The sequence below is a fragment of the Notechis scutatus genome, chromosome 3 (genome assembly GCF_049901735.1).
Source record: "Notechis scutatus isolate UNSWTSFEM ecotype Mainland chromosome 3, rNotScu1.2, whole genome shotgun sequence".
In the NCBI taxonomy this organism is placed as follows: Eukaryota; Metazoa; Chordata; class Lepidosauria; order Squamata; family Elapidae; genus Notechis; species Notechis scutatus.
In genome coordinates, this window is record NC_142011.1 from 6,294,063 (window position 1) to 6,315,626 (window position 21,564).

A 21,564-nucleotide genomic window follows, 5' to 3' on the forward strand; every position below is an offset into this window, starting at 1 on the left:
CACAAACTAGGGAGGGGATACCGAGGAGGCCGAAAACAGAATAGATGACGACGTAATCACGGGGACCCAGCAATCCAACCGAAGAAACGCTCAACCTGAAGAAGAATCAGGGAGCGGGGTGACATCACCGCCCAGAAATAGCACGAGGGAGGCAAGCCCACGGGACCCGGAAGTAAGCCTAGGAGACTGGATAACAACAACGAGAGCCGCGCCGAGTCCTCCCGCACAGAAACGGAACTAGCCGCACCAGAAAACCTTGAAAGCGTTCTACCGGAATCGGACTGCAGACAAAAACTGGTGGAACTGCGGAAATCAAACAGGCAGGTGAAACGACCTGCATATCTACGCGAGTATGTTACCGCACCCCTCAAACGGAACCTAGGGGGGAGGGGTGTTATGAACTAATAAAAACTATTTAATAAAACTTATCAACCGCATGATAAGCAGGCTTGTAATCCTGTACCTTTGATTGGCCCATGGATAGCGAACAGGGATTGGTCCGTACGGAGCAGCCTGATTGGCTATTAGTTCTCCCATTGGGCAAAAGTTAAGCATTTGGACACAGGTCATTGGTTAATGGGTCAGCAGCCAGCTCTATAAAAGAGCTGCTGCTGCCCAAGGTTTTTACGCTCTGTTCCTAATCCTTAATAAAGAGTTGAAGTTCACTAATTCTCTGACTCGTCTCCGTTCCTTGCACCCATGCCCAGAATATAATAGATAGATAGATAGATAGATAGATAGATAGATAGATAGATAGATAGATAGATAGATAGATAGATAGATGATAGATAGAAAGAAAGAAAGAAAGAAAGAAAGAAAGAAGGAAGGAAGGAAGGAAGGAAGGAAGGAAGAAAGAAAGAAAGAAAGAAAGAAAGAAAGAAAGAAAGAAAGAAAGAAAGAAAGAAAGAAAGAAAGAAAAAGAAAGAAAGAAAGAAAGAAAGAAAGAAAGAAAGAAAGAAAGAAAACAATAGCATTACCTCTTTGACTCATATACCGCTTCACAATGCTCTATGGCCCTCTTTAAGTGGTTTACAGAGTCAGCTTATGGCCCCCAGTAATCTGGGTCTGCATTTTATCGACCTGGTAAGGATGGAAGGCTGAGCCAACCTTGAGTCAGCCAGGATCAAACTTCAGGCAGTCAGCAGAATTAGCCTGCAATACTGCATTCTAACCACTGCCCCACCAGGGCTCTTTCTATGCTGTTGCAAGAAGCCTGTGAATGGTTCGGGCACACCTTGGCTGCTATCCAGAGACCAAGCTGGTTGGGCTAGAAGGGGACACAGCAGCCTTCAGTGGTGGAGCCTTGCACTTCATTATTATTGAGGAGCAATCAGAGGTTGCAGTAACATTCCTGAAGGAGGATGAGCTGGTTCCCCACCCACTCCCATAGGGCTGGGAAAAGCATTGCTCCTTTTGTTTTCTTGTTGTGATAAGAGGACTAGCCTGTTTTTTCCTTGCTTTTTCTCTGTGGAAATAACAGGAAACTGTCATCTCTGTTTCTCAGCAGTTTTTTACCAGAAGGGAATGATGTGAGTTATGAGCAAGGCGTCCTCAGGGCTACCCTGTGGACCCCTGTTATTGTGGCTTGCTGAACCCATCAGGTCATCTGTATTTATTTATTTATTTATTTGATTTGCCAATTGTTTACAAGATAATAAGTATAAGTGTATACATAGTTGTCTCTTGTGTTGTTCCCATGAGTCATTGGGTTCTCCTCTAGGGAATTAAAAAACAGACTGTGCTCTAGTGATGATGGGGTCTGTTGCACTTTCCCGATCAGTCTATTTTGTCCCTAGCTGGCAGCTAGCAAATTAACCCGTACTATATAGTGACTTACATAGGTTTCCTTTCTCTCCCTGTCACCTTTTCTTTCTGCCTAAGAATCTTTCAGGCTGAAAACGGGGGTTATAAAAGCTTTGAACTCAAAATAAATAAACGTTGCCAATGCAAACTAGCAGAATGTATTGTCAACATCTGGCTGGAGAATCCAAGGTTCATTCTGAGAATCCAGGTTCATTCCGTTTCCAAAAACCGTACTGTTTATTGAATACACTGCGTGGCAGTGTCGAAGCAAAACTAACTCTGAGTTTCCCAAACACCAGTTTATAGAATTAAACAATACTTTTCCCAGCCAAACCCCCAGCCTCTCACGTAGTCCATGTAAACACGTTCACGTTGTTATGGGAACTGTTTGCTTCAGCTCCACCCTTGCTACGATCTCCTTGAAAAGGTTTCAGGCTCTCCCAGGTCTTCAGCAGAATTGTGGAGCTTTCGTTTCCCCATCTAACCCCTTCTAAAGCAACACCTCCCCCTGCCCCCTTACTCTAATAGCAAGTTGAAATGAAGAGGCAGGTAGCTGCCAAAGTTTCATTCTTGACATGCATTTGGAAAACTTTGACGAGAGATTTGGTGGTTAGTAGTCAACACATGGATTTCAGGAAGTTTTGATTTACGACCACAACGGAGCCCAAAATTTCTGTTGCTGAACAAGACAGTTGTTAAGTGAGTTTTGTCCCATTTTTCAACTCTTCTTGCCACAGTTGTTAAGTGAATCATTGCAGTTGTTAAGTTAGTAACATGGCTGTTGGGTGAATCTGGCTTCTCCATTGACTTTGCTCGTCAGAAGGTCACAAAAGGGGAATCACGTGACTCAGGGACTCTACAATCGTCAGAAATACATGCCAGCTGCCAAGCATCTGAATTTTGCTCATGTGACCTGGGGATGCTGCAATGGTTGTAAGTGTGAAAAAAGGTCATGTCACTTTTTTTCAATGCTGTTGTAAATTCAAATGGTTACCAAACGAATGGTTGTAAGTCAAGGAATACCTGTATAATAAATCCACATTTTATCAAGGTCACAGAAGTAATATTCATCACTAAAACTATGGTTAATTCTTTTTCCTTTAGAAAAAGGAATGGATGCTTAAGGTTAAGTATATTAATTTCATGATGAAGAAACACATCTGTCGGAGTTCCAGCTGAGAAACCCAAGCAAAGCAGGCACAACGGGGACAATCCCATCTCCTTATACAAAGCTTTATTGATTACATCATTCCGGCACATATGAAAGCAGAACCAGATCTAGCTATTTCCCATGCAATACCCATATAGTTAAAGTATAGATTCTCCCTCCCCCTTTTAGGCCAGGTCACATTGTCCTATTGTATTTCTTAATATTGTGGTAAAATCTTTTTGGCTCTGGCAAACGCCTGTTGAAGTGTCCTTGGTTCCCTTGTCTCATTGCTGGGAGCGTACATTCCATTCTTCCTCTCCTTTCCGCCCCAGGTTGTTGGCAACTTGAGAATCGAAAATGGCTGAAACAGCAAAAGCAAATTTCAAAGCTTGATGATGTCCTTCCTTCATGGTGCTGTAATCAAAATACATGGGATTGTTCCTGTCCCTGTCCTGATAAGGTTGATCCGGCAGTCAGGAGATCCTGGAGTGTCTTCCAGATGAACTTTATGGCTCTAGAGGGTTGGGAGGTCTGGACTTCTTAATCCAACTCAGCACTGCCTATTGCAGAGTGCTAATCTGATGGAGATGGGAAACCAATTTTATGTTATGTTCCAAAGGTGCTTTTTGAAAGAGAACTGGACTTTCTTATTTTGTTTTGTTCTTTTTAAATGTTTCACTTCTCATCCAGGAAGCTTCTTCAGTTCTGGCTGAATGGTGGGGAATGGAAGGATTTATATTCGTTGCAGTCACCTGGTTGCTAGCACTCTGAAGGTTGGTCTTTAGCTCTCTGAGAGTCATTGAGGCCACTTGGGGGTTAATCTGTACCCTCTGGGCTTCCTGAATCAGAGTGCAAATAGGTAAGGAAGCTTTTTTGAGACTGCTGAGAGGCCTTCTGTAGACAGGAGATAGGTGGTGTCATATCCCTCCCCCTCTGCTGAGAGGGGCTGGTCAGTTTTAATATAGATGGCCCTTTGACCCCTTTTTCAGTGCAGCGGTCCTCTCTGTCCAGAATGTGGATTCTGCTGTCTTCACAAGAGAGAGCTAACAACCAACCTCCAGAAAGTTAACAATCCAGCCCTCAGAGTGCTAACAGCCAGATTGACTGCTGAGGAATAGAAATCCTTCCATTCCCCACCAGAACTGAAGAAAGCTTCTTGGATGAGAAGCAAAATGTCTTCAAAGAATAAACCAAGAAAGCCTGGCTGCCTTTTGGAAAAAGCATCTTTTGGGACAAACACGACTAGGATGATTAAGGCTCTCCCTAGACAATGTCATGCCATGTTTTGAACGCTTTTCTTCCTGACAGGGTAGCTCAGGATGGGAGATCAGAGGCAACGTTCGTTATCCACGTCCGGAGAATCACTCTACCTTGTTCTAGGATTGGACAAGAATGCCACCTCAGATGATATTAAGAAATCATACAGGTAAGGAGGTGGAACCTCATCCTAAAGGTAGCATGGATTCCAGATGCATTTTAAACATTTGCAGTTTCAAACATCTCCAAGCGGCACATAAGTATGTGGCAAACAAACGTTTGTTGATACAACCAGCTCAGCTTGTGATTTGGAATCTCCGAATTTCTAGAGCCTAAAACAAGTAGTGCTCAACTTAGAACCACGTCTGGGACCAAAATTTCTTTTGCTAAGTAAGGTGGTTGTTAAGTGAATGGCTGCAGTTAAGTATATCGGATGGTCGTTAAGTGAATCTGGCTTCTTCCCTTGACTTTGCTTGTTGGAAGCTATCTGGGAAGCTTGCAACTGACAATCACAGGACTCTGGGATACTGCAACCCTTGTAAACACATGCTGGTCGCCAAGCAACTGTGATAGTCGTAACTATGAGGATTGTTGCCGGTCACTTTTTTTTTTAGTGCTGTTATAATTTCAGACAGTCACTCAATGAACGTTTGTGAGTTGAGGTCTACCTGTGTGAGGTCAGCTGGTGTACAGACCAGTAAATGCACTTAACAGCTATTTCTATTGGAGAAAATGTAGCTGTTGGAATCTCCTCCCCCAACTTTCTTGAATTGGGGAGTCGACAAAAATTCAACCAACTGTGATCTTCCAAGGTTTTTGCAACTGAAGATATATTATCATTTACCTTAGTTAAATAATGAGCTTTTGCTCTTAAAAAAATCTTGTTTGATTTCAGCATAAAGCAAAAACTAAGCAAATATTAAGAAAACAGGAGCATAAACTCTCAGCAACAGGTGGAAAGCTCAAAAGTAATGTTAGCAAGTGTTACTTCTTAGAAAGAGTAATGGAAGCTTGGAACCAACTTCCAGCAGAGGTAGTGGGTCAATCATCAGTAACTGTTTAAACATGCTTGGAATAAACGCATGTCCATCATCCCACAAAAAAAACAAAACAAAAAAAAAACTTCAAAGGGCAGACTTGATGGACCACTAGGTTTTTTTTTTACTATTTTTTTTCTATGTTTAATGGGGATGTGGAATACTTGAAATCTGAAGAAAAGTGTTTTGGTGTAGTTGTGCCCCCAAAATAAGTGGCATATTTTTGTGGGTTCACAGCTGTGATTGAGGTAAAGAAAGAATCAAGAGCCCCAGGTTTCAAGGATGCTGCCACATAGAGCAAAAAGAAAATGGAAAATCAATTTGGTGTTTCCCTCTTAGTATTAGCTTAAACATACATGCAAAAACATGAATTAAAAATAGAAGCAAGCAGGTCCAAAACCTGGAACGTGTTGTTATTCTTTCCATGCCAGAATTTAGCCTAATTACTTTAACCTTTTTTTTCTTTTCAGTCATCTAATTAGGGGATTGGGTCACCTTGTTCTTAGGCTGTTTCTCATCAGTGAGTGTTAGAAATTCTGCCAATGAATTGCAAAAATAAAGTTGCAGTATTTCTCCTTAAAATGTATCAGGTATTTCCAAATCTGTCTGTAACTCAGGCTGATCAAGAATAATGTATTTTTAAAAAAACACTGGATGGGAATCATCTACTTTTAGAGGATGATGAGCTATTGGTGGTAAATGTTATTCTAAAGTTTTGATTTGAAGGGTTGACAGTTTGTGACGGAGATTGAATCATCCCCACTGCACTTATGAGCCAGTGGGGTCCTTGGTACTCTCTGAATTTGATTGCTTGCAGATGTTTCATTACCCAACTAGGTAACATCATCAGTGCTGGAAGGGGCTGGAATTTGCAGAGAGGAGGAGGAGGAGGACTATGAGGTCCTTCTGTTCAAAATGCAGTTTAGGCAGAACTTAAGCTTTCTTAATATTTCTTAATAAATCTATAATTTACTTCAGATACCAATGAACCACATTCATTTATGGCTTTTTCTTTTTAATGGGAACTTCCACTACTTAATTACTTGCTATTCTTTTAGCATTCTGCATATGCTCAGGAGCACATTCTCCAACAAGGGCTCAAACAGGAAAGGTGCTTTAGAGTGGGGAGGGGTGTTTGTGCCCCATCTGTTTATGTCTCCAAAAAGAAGCTGCACTGGCAGAGTTGAATAAAAGTAAAACAATTTGGCTCTTTGTGGTGTCAGCTTTCTTGGAGAGTCAGGTATAGCTAATCCTCAACTTACAACCTTAATTGGGCCTCGATTTATGGTCGTAGGTCATGGTGGTCATTAAATGGATTTACCATGTGACTAGATCTGATCGCTGGCATTTTTTATGCTGGTCATTAAGGAAATCCATTTTACCTAACAGGTGGAGGGTTTTTTTGTCAGAAATTGGAAATAAATACCAGCAAAACTGGCAAAACAGAGTCAAAAATTGCCACCACATGGCTAGTGGAGATGGCAAGCGGCCATACAGATAAGCCTGTTCCCAACATTCAAAATGTGATCATGTGACTGCATGAAGGGGATGCAGCCATCATCACAAATAGCTCCAGGTTTCTAGCTTGATGCCTTCACCACTAGATATGGTCTTCACTTAGTGACTATCCGAAGTTACAACAGACACCAAAAAGCGACATCCTCAGAATGTGAAGTCTGTGTTTCACATACACACACACACGTTTGGTGTATAAATGAGTGTTGCGTGTAAGAGGGAGCTCTTGCTTCATTTTTCTCAGAATTCCAACTTCTTGAAGAGTAACTCCTTAGTGACTTGTTCCAGCAGCTATATTTAATGTTTTGTCAAACTTTTCCCCGCCCCCTAAATATCATTTACTTCTTCCATAGGAAACTTGCATTAAAATATCACCCTGATAAGAATCCAGATAATCCAGAAGCCGCAGATAAATTTAAAGAGATTAACAACGCACATGCAATATTGACTGATGCCACAAAAAGAAATATTTATGATAAGTATGGCTCTTTGGGGCTGTACGTAGCAGAACAGTTTGGAGAAGAGAATGTGAACACCTATTTTGTGTTATCCAGCTGGTGGGCCAAGGTGAGTACCGAGTGGATTCTGTTCTGAAATTAATTAAATTAATTTTGTCTTGAAACAAAATTTGCCTCATTCATTTCAAGGATTGAAGTGCCTCTTTTCTAACGTGGAAAAAAGCGATTATCAGTAAATATTTGGGCTTCCATATAGCTACCACAGACCAGTTTCCTTGGCCTCTTTATCCTGTTCTCTCTCTCCCTCTATAAATTGAATAACTGCTGAGGCTTGTAAAAATGCTAACTGCAGCATGATTAAAGAAATTTTAAATCACATATGATTTGTGCGCCAGTTAATTTTCCTGGGGGTCATAAAGATTTCCAGAGCAAGAAGCAGCCTTGTCTTTTTTAAGGAGTGCAGAAAGGTCATAAGAGATCATATTTTTCTAGATGCCTGCCTCAGTCTAGGAAAGGAAAAGCAAATACTTTAGAAGAGGACTGTGAATTGCCATTTATCATTTTACAAGGGTGTTTGTTAAAAATCTTCTTTTTTTAAGTCTGCCATTTGCAGACCTGTTTTCTAACATTCATTGTAATTATGACCGGCTTTTCTAAAATGGATTCATTTTCATCTTTCGTGGCGAGATACACAATTTTGAGGCCAACAACGCATTTTAATTTGACTAATTTTTCATGAGCAATATCTTTCTGATTACATTAATGTCCCTTGGGACGATGCCGAAGATGCTGCAAATGATCACAAACGCTGGAAAACCCTTGCTGCCCTCCATGGCCTGCACAAGACCTAATGATGATGATGATGAATATCTTCCCTATACAATTTCCTGAAAATTCTAGATTGCTTTCGGAGGGCCCACGGAAGGCTTAAAATGGGTGACATCATATGATATTCTTAAGCTAAAACACCAGCAAATCTTTCTGTTGACTAGATTTCTAGATTACTAGGCTTATTGAAGTTCGAAATACATCTTAATTAAATCTAGTCAACAGAAAGGTTTGCTGGTGTTTTAGCTTAAGAATATCACATGATGTCGCCCATTTTAAGCCACCTGTAGGTTTGAGGGCTCTGCTTTCCTGTTTTGGTGAGTCGGCCACACTTATCTATGACTTTTAAGCTTTTTCCTGGATTCTCTTCCATGATAGAAGCATTTTGAACTCCATCCATCCAAGAGTTTGTTCATGCTAAGCCATTGCTATTTTCCTATATATAAGAAAGAGTTTTATGCTAATGGTGCAGTTTAGATGTATTAGATCAGATATATATTTTGGTAATATAATGACAGCCCGAATGCTGGAAAGGTTGGTCAAGAAGGTAGGTTTAGAAATATTTCTAAATTCATCTATGCTTTTATTCATCCCAATCCATCGTGACACAGGGCAATATTCACAAAGCAAGATAAACTGAGAATAAAATGTTACAATATTGTTAATGTATTAATGACATTAATATAATCACCCACAATCATTCAAACCCAAAGGCATGTTGGGATTACGACGGTCTTGTTAGGCTTATGATATGAGAGACATGATGGGCTCAAATGGACAAGGTTGGCAGGGGTGTCCAACCTTGGCCACTCCTAAGACTGGTGGACTTCAACTCCCAGAATTCTCCAGCCAGCATTTACAATAAGGCTTCATCAAGAAAGCAAGAATCCCGCAGGCCTTGATAAGGAATTTTGGTGCAAGAATTAACGAAGATCACAAAATTCTGAAAACTCTGGTAGGACCCCAAGCCCTCTTTTATAAGCGTGTTCATTAAGGTGATGTCTCTTTGAACATTTTTAATCTCTTTTGCCTGGAGACCAAATGACTGTTTATGAGATAGGCCAGTATGTATGCCTAGTGTTCCTCTTGTTTCTTTATCAGCTTGTTTACAAGTTCTCCTAGGGCCATCACTGAAAAGGCCTATGGTGGCCCATACTCCATGAACAGTATCCCTTGAGCTTAGGGGAGATCCTTAGCAGATCCTCCCTCGGTATTCAGTCTGGATAGGCAAATCTCATTGTTTAGCAAGGTGGTTCCCTATCTATCCCAGTGCTAAATTTTAAAAAAATTTTCTAGATAATATCCAGCATTGGACCTGGGTCAGCAACCCCAAGATGGCTGTGATTCTACAATGTCAGATTTTCTTAACCTGGCACCATGTTTTGTAGCTATTCACCCCTTCTGAGTTGTCCTCCAAGGCTGCCTCATGTAGAATTGGCTGATTAACTAATTGAATGCGTTTGGATCAATGTCTAACACGCAGGACTCTAGAATTGCTGAATATTTGTCATAAATCAGTATAGTTAAGGTGGAAGATCACACCCAATGAGCCATAATCAGCTCTTAGGACATGTGATCAGCAGCAGATCTTTTCCAACTGCTCAGAATTCAAATCTTTCAGAACACCCAATTCTGGTCACTACCTTTCTCTAACTTGACCTCCCCAGGCAAGCTTGCTTGCTTCATATAGATAATCTACATTTCTTTTCCCCGCTATCCAGGCGCTGTTTATCTTCTGTGGGCTCATAACCGGGTGCTACTGTCTCTGCTGCCTCTGCTGTTGCTGTAACTGTTGCTGTGGAAAGTGTAAACCGAAACCCCCCGAAGGAGATGAACCAGAATGTTATGTCTCTCCAGAAGACTTGGAGGCCCAAGTACAATCAGACGAGAGGGGTAAGTGTTGGTTGCTCTAGTAGTTAAATCGCCAGAAACACATCCAAACATCAGAAAAGGGGAAAGAGATGACATGGTGTGGCTTAAGGTGCGAGAACCAGTTGGTGTAGTGGTCAAGACATCAGGCTAGAAACAATGACACAGTGAGCTCTAGTCCCACCTTAGACTTCGAAACCGGCTGGGTGTCTTTGGGCTAATCATCAAGAGACAGTGAGTTATAGTTCTGCCTTAGGCGTGAAAGCCTGATGGCTGTCTTTGGGCCAGGCACCAGGAGACTGAGCTGTAGTCCTGCCTTAGGCATGACAGCTGATGGTTGACTTTGGGCCAATCGTTAAGATATAACTTCTAGTCTAGCTTAAGCATGAAGGCCCCTTGAGTGACTTTGGGCTAATCATTGGGAGACGGTGAGTTCTAGCTCTGCCTTAGGCATGAAAGCCCGCTGGGTGATTTTCGGCTAATTATTAGCCCAACCCAGCTCACAGGGCTTTTGTTGTGCAGCCAGTCTCTGCATCCAGTCAAAGGACTTCATTTTCTTTTCAAAAATTGCAGCACAAAACTTTTCTTTCTCAGGTACTTAAGCAAACTACTTGCATGAACTATCGACAGATTCTTTTACTTATGTTGGCTTAATAGCTTTATAATTCATCAGACAGGACTTAATATAAAAAATACAGCAAATTCATAAATTGAGCATTCAAGTAGATACAATTAAAAAAAAACAAGATGAAATGGGTGAAATCTGTAAAATGAATGTTCAAAATAGAATGGCATAGTAATTTCCTCTCACGAGCCTGTTAACACCAGCCATTACAGGTAGCGCTTGAGTTACAAGCATTTTTTTTAGTGACCATTCAAAGTTACAGCAGCACTGGAAAAACGAACTTATGACCAGTTTTCAACTTACAACTCTTGCAGCTTCCCTGTGGTCACATGATCAAAATTCCAGTGCTTGGAAACCAGCCTGTATTTACGGTATTTGCACCCTCCTGGGGCTCCCTTTTGTGACCTTCTGACAAACAAAGTCAATGGGGGAAGCCAGATTCACGTAACAACAGTACTGGTTCACTTAACAACTGTCAAAAAGCATCGTAAATTGGGGCAGAACTCACTTAATAACTGTCTTGCTCAGCAGTGGAACTTTTGGGCTCAATTGTGGTCATAAGGCAAAGACGACCTGTACAATCTGAGTAGCCACAGAATGCTTTTCTTACAATAGGTCTGGAATTTCTGGCAAATGCTCGTTTCCACCAGCCATGACACCTTGCATATCCTGTGGATGCTTAAATAAACTTTTAATAAGTTACGAAAATGGGCCAGGAAAGGTGGTAGCTGACCCTTCTTGATGTTCAGCTTTCAAAAAGTTGCTGTTTCTATTTCAGAGAACACCGAAGGCCCCATCGTGATCCAGCCAGCCTCGGCCACAGAGACGACTCAGCTCACGGCAGATTCTCACCCCAGCTACCACACCGATGGATTTAACTAAGTTAAGGAAGCACCTATTTAACCCGAACGGATAAGAATAAACACATAAATGGCCAATCCAGCACTAGAATCATGGACATTAGGAATAGATTATGGGGAAGGGAAAGTGTTCGCCGATGGTCAATTGGGCAGCTTCATAACCTGCTGGCAAAATATTTTGTAATCCCCTTGTCATCTTTTTTGTCACCTTCAGTGTCGTATCTCAATGAGACATGGAAGTACTGTAGCATGCCGAATCTGAACCTGTTTAGCTTTAGTCTTCTTTCTTTCTCTTTCTCTCTCTCTCTCTCTCTTTTGTTGTTTTCCCGTTCTGTTTTTTAAAAGGAAGAATAGCATGTGTCAAGTTTACATTATAAACGTTTTTTGTGTTGTAAATGTACTAAGGAGTTTATCATGACAAGTGTGACGGTTACATTCTGCATTTTAAGCAGTCAAACCGGGTGAGAAACGAGGAGGCATTATTTTTTCACAGAGAACTTTAAAATTGATCAAATGGAGCCACAAAACTTCCATACAGTTGAGCTACTGCCCTCCTGCTCCCCTGGAGAGCAACAGAGATTTCCCCCTGCCCGTTGACACCTGACTTTTTGCCTCAATAACTTTTATTTTGAAAAATGATGATGTTGCCAGGAAGGGAAGAGGGGTGGGGTAGATTTTAAGGGAGGGGAGGGGGATTCTGTTTTCTGGAAATGTTGTTTCCGTTTTTTTTCTTTCAAAGCTGTCTGATGCTTCACAGGCATCTTGTTCAACCTTCTCTACGGTGTAGGAAGTTGTATCTGGAGGGCAATCATCTCTGCAAAGTTTTCTTTGTAGTTTTCTTGTGTGGGAGGGGGCCAAAGTAGTGTGTGTTGTTTTTTTTATTACAAAGCTAGAAATGACTTGAATCGTCTCTTTGACACTTAAATTAAAGCGCACATTATTCTTGTTTAAATTTAAAATAAAAAAAGCATTCCCCAAACTATTTATAGTTAAACCACTGGGGCTTTTTGGGTACAAATGCATGTTTTCACTGCCCAGTCAGAATGAAGTGTTAGTGATATCCGAGAGCAACTTTTAGATTTTTGAAAATATATATATATATATATATATTGATCTGAGAATTGTTCTCAAATTACTCTTTTTAAAAATAATAATAATAATAAATCTTATCAAGTCCACTTTATAAATGATGTGTTCTAGTGATATATACTTAGATTTATTTTTAATTTATATTTTAAAATAATCACTGCCACCCGGCTCACGGTTCCTTAAATTGGTGCCATCACCTAGCAGGTGTTGGGGTGCAGCCCTCAGTGTTCACCAGCCAGCAGGGTTGAATTCCTGTTCTGGAACCGTATGGCAGTGATTGTCAAGCCTTGATGACATCAGTCTGTTGATAATAATTTGAGCCCATTGCTCACAACTGGGCTGATACCATCTTGGTTTCTGCTCTCTGCCACTGACTGATAGGTGATATTGTGGCAGTCATAGTATCATGAGGCTGATGTCAAGGATATAATTCATGTCTTTTGCACCTCAACATAATGCATGCAATGCCACTCGGCTCCCCCCTCCTTTTCTCAATGTTCATGGCTGGGAATTTTGGGATTTGGAGTTCCAACACATCTGGAAGCCACCAAGTTGAGGAATAGGGAACTGGCAGGTCACAATTTTGACAGTGATTCCTATTGTAAAATTGGCTTCCATTTTTTTCCATTTCCAACCTTCTCTGCAAGGGCAAGAATCAGATTGAAACTGACTAGAACTGAGCAGGTGGGGAATAAATAGGACCTGAGGTGGCCGGACCAACCTTGAATCCATGCCTGAATTTATCTGGTTGGCTGGCTGACTGGTTTCTTTCTCTGCCTCAGTCCCACCTTTATAAAATGGGAGGGGTCCGTCTCAAATGTCCAAATTTCATTGTGTGGTACTTTACATATTTGAAGCAGTGTATGGTAGAGTTGTATGAGTTGTATGTCTAAATGGTGATTTTTTTTAAAAAGGAAACCCACTTGCTCATCCATGTATCTGTGTAGAGCAGGAATATCCAACCTTGGTGACTTCAAGGTTGAGCTTGTGGGCTTCAACTCCCAGAATTCCCCAGCCAGCATGGCTGGCTGGGGAATTCTGGAAGTTGAAGTCCACTGGTCTTAAAGTCACCAAGATTGGACACCTTTTGTGTTCTGCAGATGTTCTTCCGGACCGAATCCCAATTGGGCTCTTTCTATTGAACGTTTTCTCTGTGATGAGTGGGAGAATCCACCACAAATGGAAGTTGTGTGTTCATCCAGGTAGTGGGCGTCTCAAAGTTTCCTCTATTGTCCAGGGTTTTGCAGTAGAATTCACTAGGTTTGTTAATAAAGCCATCAGTCCAAACCTCCTCTATTTTGCGAGCTGCTTCCGCTTCAATCACTTCCCCACCGTCTTTTTTTGTCTCACAATCTCATTCCTGCTTTGCAATCTCTCTGGGAGTGGACGCCCACGAAATCCTGTCACCAGCAACCGCCTTTGCATATCACGTGCGTGAGGTTGTCATGGCCCGTTGTGACATTGTCGTAACATCTACCGGGCACCAGCGCCAGAAAGGACCGTACAATTTCCGAGGGCAGGTTTGAATGGTCCCTGGTGTGTATATTTATGCATGTGTTGAATCATCGCAAAGTGAAAACGTTCCCTCTAGGAAGCACTTCGGGGTTCTTCTTGCAGGTTTTCTATTTTAAGGGGGTCACGGGTTGTTTTTGTTAAAAACAGGCAACAGCTTTATCTCACATAATACTTGAAATAGTTGGTCAATCTATCTGGTTGTTGTTTCACTCTCTGAGTAACTCAGTGGTATCCCAACTTTGGCAACTTTAAGACCTGTGGACTTCAACTCCTAGAATTCTGGGAGTTGAAGTCCACAAGTCTTCAAGTCACCAAGGTCCCTGGTGTGGATGAATTTCCCCTTCTCTTGCTTTTTACAGCTTCTTTTTAAATGCTTCTCTGTGGCTTCCTCTCCCCCTTCTGGACTTAGATATCATTTTGATTCTTTTTTAACAATTTGAAGGATGATGTGTAAACCCAACCCACTTCTCAAAATTACCATTTGGGTAGTGCCCTGCTAGCTCCGTTATACTCTTGAGTTCACTCGCCAAAATTGACTGTCGGGGATGTGTTTTAGGGGGTACCATAACCATTCTAGTAATTACATTGCAAATTTTATTCGATTCTTTGTGTTCTCATTATGCTAGTTCTTTTCTGCAGGACCGTTATCATGTTCTTGTAAACTTTCTTGATTCCTCTCTAACTCATTGTTTCCCAACCTTAGCCATTTTAAGATTTATAGACTTCAATTCCCAGAATACCCCAGCCAACGATAGGATATTCTGGGAGTTGAAGTCCACACATCTTAAAATGGATAAGGTTAGGAAACACTGCTTCAATTCTATTCAGGAGGTACACAGATCTTGATTACTCTGGACCCTGATCTCCAGTATAAAATGAAAGCCAGATTCCCACCTCCAGTCAGTGCTGTCTTCTATTCAAGAGTTTTTATGTTTTAGATTAATTTACTTTAATTTAAGGTTAATCGAAGCCAAAGATTCCCTTCCCTGGTGTAGACAGGTTTCTGAAATCTTGTTAGTACATAGATTTTTTTCTCTTTAAATCAAGCCCAAAAGTCAAAATCCCAAGAGATGGCTGCCTGTGCCTTGAGCAGTGGAGACATTAAAATCATATGACCTACCTTTTGCAGAGGTTCTGTGTTCGATTCAGCACAGTGCCTGGTTTCCCTGATTTTTCAGTAATGAATAAGATGCAAATTCAACCTGAGGATTTTTCCCCCAGTAGCCTGACTTTGTTTTTAATTTACCAACTGTTGTGTGTTGCCACAATACCTTCAGCAGCTGTTTCTTCAGACTTTTCTAACTTTGTCAAAATCTTGGCAATAGATATTAATGCGTTTGTGGTAGGTATAAATATGGCCCAAAATGTATTACACCCCAGAATGAATGTTCCCCAAAGTTATGGTCAAGCTGTATTTCAGTCATCCATTTGGTGAAACCTAGCATCCCCTTTGAAAGCCAAAAGAAGTTACTGAGATCCAAGATGGGCCTCAATCAGTATATGCTTTTTTTTTTAAAGAAAGTCCACTGATCTTGGTTTATGAGAAGACCCAGTGCCAATAAATTTGAAGCCAGAACTTTGCCAGTACATAATATTTTCATTTTCTTTTTCTCTGATTCAACTAAACATGACAAGTTTCCCAAATTGTTTTCTGATTAGGCAGTCTTGCCAACATATATATTGCTGCTAAATTTTCTGGCCCTTTGCCCTTAGCAAATTGCTCATGTATCCTAAACCTGAAAACTCATCCAGATGACATTCAGATTTTCTTTTGAGTAGCCAAATTTCTCTTGATTATTCCACCACCATCACCTCCTCCTCCTCCTCTTTCATCTCCTTTCTTCTCTCCTCCTACCTTTGTTTCATTCATGTTCTCCTTTCTGTCTCCATCTCTCTTCCTCCTTTTTCATCTCCCTTCTTTCCTCCTACTTCATTCTTTTTCTCCTTTTTCTCTCTCCATCTCTCCTCCTCCTTTTTCTTTCTCTGTCTTCTTTCTTCTTTGTCCATCTTCTCCTCCTCCCCTTCTTCTACCTCCCCTTCATTCTTTTTCTCCTTTTTTTTCACTGTCTCCATCTTCTTTTCCTCCTTCCCGTTCCCCTTCCCTTTCCTCCCCTTCTACATAAATTAGGAGCATTTGCTTAAATGGATAAGAGGGATACAGGGCTTTTACTAGCAAGCTGAGAGGCTTCATTAAAAATCTCACATATGTAGGAACTCTTGAGTTTTATATTTGTAGATACAATTATGTAAATATCTTCAAAGCAGTTATGTGTATACCTTGCCCTATCTTATGCTTGCAGCAGCTATAATTCGTGGTCGCTTTAGTTTAGCATCCTTTGTTTTTATGACTTTGGATAATGACCCTGATCAGGGGTGGGGTATGACAGGGTTAACTACAGGGTTGGGGATTTACAAGCTTCCCTTCACGGCAGTCGGCAGTCATCAGCATGCTGTGTGCAGAGACGCAGCCTTTGGAACAGCCCTCTTTTTTTCCTGCTTTTTTAACTGCAGCTGTGCCTCGTTCGGCAGCTGAAGTTGAAAAAAAAATCAGGAAATAAAGGTCAGGTAAGAGCCCGGGTGGGCAGGTGGGCAAAAACATCAGCAGGCATAGAACCGGTTCTATGTCTGCTGCTCTTCAGAGTTTCCGGTTCTACAGAGGTGGACAGAAGTGGTGGAAACCCACCCCGACCCTGATTGTGCACACAGAAAGATACCCTGTGGAATTGCATAGCATGCTCGCTCAGCATTCCCCAGTCCTGTGCTCTCTTAGACAGAACCTCAGTAAAATCTGGAGTCCAACTCCGGCTCACGTCCTGCCAATCATCTGCAAATACACATTTCTGCAGCTCATGCTCCAAGCAGGAACGATCTCAAGCATCCCTGAATTAGGATTCTTTTATGGCTAAATAAAAAAATGGGGCTTTCCAGAAGAATTCACGATGAAAGGGAGGCCTTCAGAGATGACCTGAGAAACAGCTGAGAATTAGACGTACGGAGTATATTGTTATATTGAGATCCTTGTCTAAAGATCGTGTCCTGCTTTTTCATTCCTCCCACTGTCATCACCACCACCGTCCAAAGGAAAATTTATATATAATTTTACTGGAGGCGATCAGCACAATCATTTTAACTGCACCGTGCAGGTCACAGAAGTTATCCTGTTGGAGATATTTTGAACCATTTTCTTTTTAAATGTCTCCCTGGGAAGCTAGGGATGACCTCAACTTGAAGCTCTATCCAGCAACCAGCCCTTCAGATGTTAGGTTTTTCTTGTTGGGTGTGGATGTTGTCTGTGTGTGAATGTATGCCAGCTTCATCTTGTTGAGCCGTTGTTCCAGTCATCCCTTCCTCATATGCCTGCTCTTCTTAAGGTTTGCTGTTTTGGGGGATGGGTGGGGGTGAACTTATTTCCCTAGCTTATTTCCCTGTTCTCAGTCAATTTTAGGGGGTCTCATATATTTAAGGAAAAAGTTTGATAGTCTAAGGCAGGGGTCTTCAAACTTGACAGCTTTAAGACTTGTGGAATTCAACTCCCACAATTCCTCCTCCAGTCATGTTAGCTCAGGAATTCTGGGAGTTGAAGTCCACAAGTCTTAAACTTGCCAAGTCTGAAGGCCCTTGGTCTAAGGTAAGGATCTCCAACCTTGAAGACTTGTGGACTTCAACTCCCACAATTCCTCCTCCAGTCATGTTAGCTCAGGAATTCTGGGAGTTGAAGTCCACAAGTCTTAAACTTGTCCAAGTCTGAAGACTGAAGACCCTTGGTCTCCCAAGGTTTGCTGCTGAGGATCTCCACCTTCTAAGAAGGTTACTTGGTCAAGAACTGGACTTCAACTCCCCACAATTCCTCAGCCAGTCATGTTAGCTCAGGAATTCTAGGAGTTGAAGTCCACAAGTCTTAAACTTGCCAAGTCTGAAGACCCTTGGTCTAAGGTAAGGATCTCCAACCTTGAAGACTTGTGGACTTCAACTCCCAGAATTCCTCAGCCAGCATGGCTGGCTGAGGAATTCTGGGAGTCCGAAGTCCACAAGTCTTCAAGGTGCTACAGTTGGAGATTCCTGGACTAAGGGGTAGTTGGCCAGTATATCTGTTTTACAGTGTTGGTTGGGTTCAGTAACGTTCCAAAAACAAGGCTCTGAAACAGCAACATTGGGTGCGCGCACATCTTTCACTTAATGCCGATTTTTAGATTTTACTGTGATCTCTTCTTGAAATCCATGTAACCTGTCGAGGTAACTGTTTTTTTTTTTTTGTTTTCCTTTTTGCACTTGTATTTGCGGGATGGGAGAAGGGGAGGTGTGGGGGGGGGGAAATCCCAACGTGTTAAAAAGTAAAAAATAAAAACAAAAAGTGAATTATTAAAAAGGAAGAAAAAACAATCAAAGTATAGATGCATTTGAAAAGCAATTATATAAATATATATATATACATAGAATACCTATCTATATATATATTTTGTTATGTTATTTAAAGGGTCGTCCTTTAAATTGTATGTAAGTAGCTGTGGCTGTAAGCACTTTGTGGATTGTTAACACTCGCAGGTCCTGAGCTCCTGTACATACCTCCAGTTCCAGAAGGAATTCTATTATGTTTTAGCATGGTAATTTATGTATTGTATGTCTGAGTAGGAACTTAAAAGTGATAAATAAATAAATAAATAAATAAATAAATAAATAAATAAATAAATATTGGTAAATTACCAGAAACCAAGATTGTAAAATAAATGTTTTCATGGCAAAAAAAACCACAACCCAAATCTTGGCTTGATTTGCATTTTTTCCCCTTCTTTCGTACAATCTTTGCTGTTTTCTAGCCAAAATGGATTTTAATTGAAGAGGGAATCCATAAGTGGTAGCCGGGTTCATTGTACAGATAGTCCTCGACTTACAACCATCTGTTTAGTGACTATTGGAAGTTACAACAGCACTGGAAAAAGTGACTTATGTCCAGGTTTCACACTTAACGACCGTTGTGGTAATCTGATCAATATTTATGACCATTGCACTGTCCCTGGGGTCACATAATCCCCTTTTGCGACCTGACAAGCGAAGTCAGTGAGGAAGCCAGATTCACAACCGTGTGACTCACTTAACTGCAGCGATTCACCTAGCAAGAAAGGTCATAAAATGGGTCATAATTAACTCAACAAACTTCTTAGTAACAGAAATGTTGGACTCCATTGCGGTCGTAAGTCGAGGATTACCTGTACTGGCTGAGGAATTCTGGAAGTCCACTCACCTTAAAGTTGTGAGGCTGAAAAACACAAACCGCCAGTCAAGCTTGAGTTAAAAGGAAACAAGGGATTCAATTAAAGAGAAAAGAGGCAAACTGTAGGAAACCAAGAGAAAGATTCTTCTCCATATTGCTCAGCAACTAAGCACCTTCCATCCTTGTGGATAAAAGTAGAATTAACTTAAATTTCTCCCGAAAAGAAAGCGAAAAAGCAGCCACTTCAAATTCCTTGCTCCCCTTGTCTCAATTGCAAATTTCAGCCCTTGATTTGGAGCCATGATGGCACAGTGATTAGAATGCAGTGTTGCAGGCTAACTCTGCGCACTGCCAGTAGTTCGATCCTGACCAGCTCAAGATTGACTCAGCCTTCCATCTTTCCAAGATCATTAAAATCAGGGGTGGGATTCAACCGGCGTTACTACCGGTTTGGTGATTATGTTTTGTGGCAGCCCCTCAAATATTGGAACCCTGCTATCACGTCACCCTGGTCCTAGTCTCTTCTCTGGCTTCCTTCCAAAATTTTAATCCTGGCTTCCACCTTTGAGACACCAACTTTTGCATCAGAGCTGAAATAACAGATAACTGATAATCAGAGTTGGAAGGGACCTTGTAGTTCATCTAGTCCAACCCCCTGCCCAAGCAGGAGACCCTACACCATTTCTGACAGAAGGCAGTCCAGTCTCTTCTTGAAAGCCTCCAATGATGAAGCTCCCACAACTTCCGAAGGCAAATTCTGTTCCATGGGTTGATTGTTCTGTCAGAAAGTTTCTCCTTATTTCCAGGTTGAATCTCTCCTTGTTCAGTTTCCATCCATTATTCCTTGTCTGGCCTTCGGGTGCTTTGGAAAACAGCTTCATCCTTTCCTCCTCTCTGGGGCAGCCCCTCAGATATTGGAAGATGCTATCCTGTCTCCCCTGGTCCTTCTCTTCCCTAGACTAGCCAAGCCCAGTTCCTGTAACCGTTCTTAATTTGTTTTAGTCTCCAGTCCCCTCATCATCCTGGTTGCTCTTCTCTGTACTTTTTCTAGAGTCTCAACATTTTTTTTATAGTGTGGTGACCAAAACTGGATGCAGTACTCTAGGTGTGGCCTTACTAAGGCTTTATAGAGTGGTATTAGTACCTCACTTCATCTTGAAATGGCCCTTTAAGACCGAGTTGAAACCTAAACCACTGGTGGGGAGAGCATATGAGACACCGCGGTTATATTTCTGGAGCCTTCAAGTAACGTGGCAGATCCCTGGGGAACCCCAAGCCGTCAGGTGCTTCTGGTCTTCTCCAGCTTTTTCCCACCTCCTTGCCCTGCAAGGACACACAAGAAGGAGCTGCACCTCCGCGAACGGCTGCCTCGAACCCTTGCCATGTCGAAGCACATGGAGTACACTTCCTACCCAAGAGATTGTCCCACCATGGAGAACTTGGAGAGGCAACTCATCTGCCCCATTTGCTTGGAGATGTTCACCAAACCTGTGGTCATTCTTCCATGCCAGCACAACCTCTGCCGGAAATGCGCCAATGACATTTTTCAGGTTAGTCGTTGGTGTTGGTGGGGAAACCTTTCAAGGCAGGGGATAGTTGTTGGAACAGTTGACTCTCAGAATTGGAGAGCAGAGTTGGGTCAACCCTTTGGGGAGTTGGGAAGGTGCCTTCAGAGGTTTTCAAGGATCACAGCGGATGGGAGAACGAGGTGGTTGGGATTGTATTATGTGTGTTTCATGGTGGCTGGGATGTTCTGTTATTCAGAGGATAGATACAGTTGTCCATTAAAAAAAACAATATTAAGTCTACTTTAGACTTTGAATTTTATGCATTTCTTCCTCAAAAAGGCAGGAAACAGAAATTCAGCAGGGAAAGGAAAAAATGGGTTTGGAGACTTAAGGTTACATTCCTACACCCAGATAAACTTTAGAGCAGCGTCTCCCAACCTTAGCCATTTTAAGATGTGTGGACTTCAACTCCCAGAATACCCAGGTATTCCTGGAGTTGAAGTCCACGCATCTTAAAATGGCTGAAGTTCAGAAGCAGTCCTGCAAGGGATACTGGCATTGCTGGCTGAGGTATTCTGGGAGTTGAAGTCCACGCATCTTAAAATGGCTGAAGTTCAGAAGCAGTCCTGCAAGGGATCCCCACTGGCATTGCTGGCTGAGGTATTCTGGGAGTTGAAGTCCACCGCGCTGGCTTGCTGGCTGAAGTTCATGAAAAAGTCCTGCAAGGCAGCTTTTCCGGTGAACCAGCCCAGCTGACCGGTACCGGTCCGCGCCATAAAAGGTTGGGGATACCGGGCCGCTGGCTTGCTGGGGATCACTGCTGCAAGGGATACTGGGAAAA

At 41.9% G+C, this 21,564-nt stretch overlaps 2 protein-coding genes across 2 annotated transcripts in view; both read left to right on the forward strand.

Annotated features, from left to right (window-relative positions):
• The window catches only part of DNAJC5 (DnaJ heat shock protein family (Hsp40) member C5), a 47,664-nt gene extending 30,879 nt beyond the window's left edge, over positions 1 to 16,785 (forward strand). The window contains exons 3-6 of the mRNA XM_087962409.1: positions 4,262 to 4,379; positions 7,116 to 7,329; positions 9,770 to 9,941; positions 11,321 to 16,785. Of these exons, the coding sequence (XP_087818535.1) occupies positions 4,273 to 4,379; positions 7,116 to 7,329; positions 9,770 to 9,941; positions 11,321 to 11,424 (597 nt within the window). The 5' untranslated portion in view covers positions 4,262 to 4,272 and the 3' untranslated portion in view covers positions 11,425 to 16,785. The remainder of the gene's footprint in view (positions 1 to 4,261; positions 4,380 to 7,115; positions 7,330 to 9,769; positions 9,942 to 11,320) is intronic.
• A 3,696-nt stretch (positions 16,786 to 20,481) lies between these two features.
• Positions 20,482 to 21,564, forward strand: part of LOC113429274 (tripartite motif-containing protein 54-like) — a 29,808-nt gene continuing 28,725 nt past the window's right edge. Inside the window, 1 exon segment of the mRNA XM_087959148.1 lies at positions 20,482 to 20,765. Within this exon segment, the coding sequence (XP_087815274.1) occupies positions 20,598 to 20,765 (168 nt within the window). The 5' untranslated portion in view covers positions 20,482 to 20,597.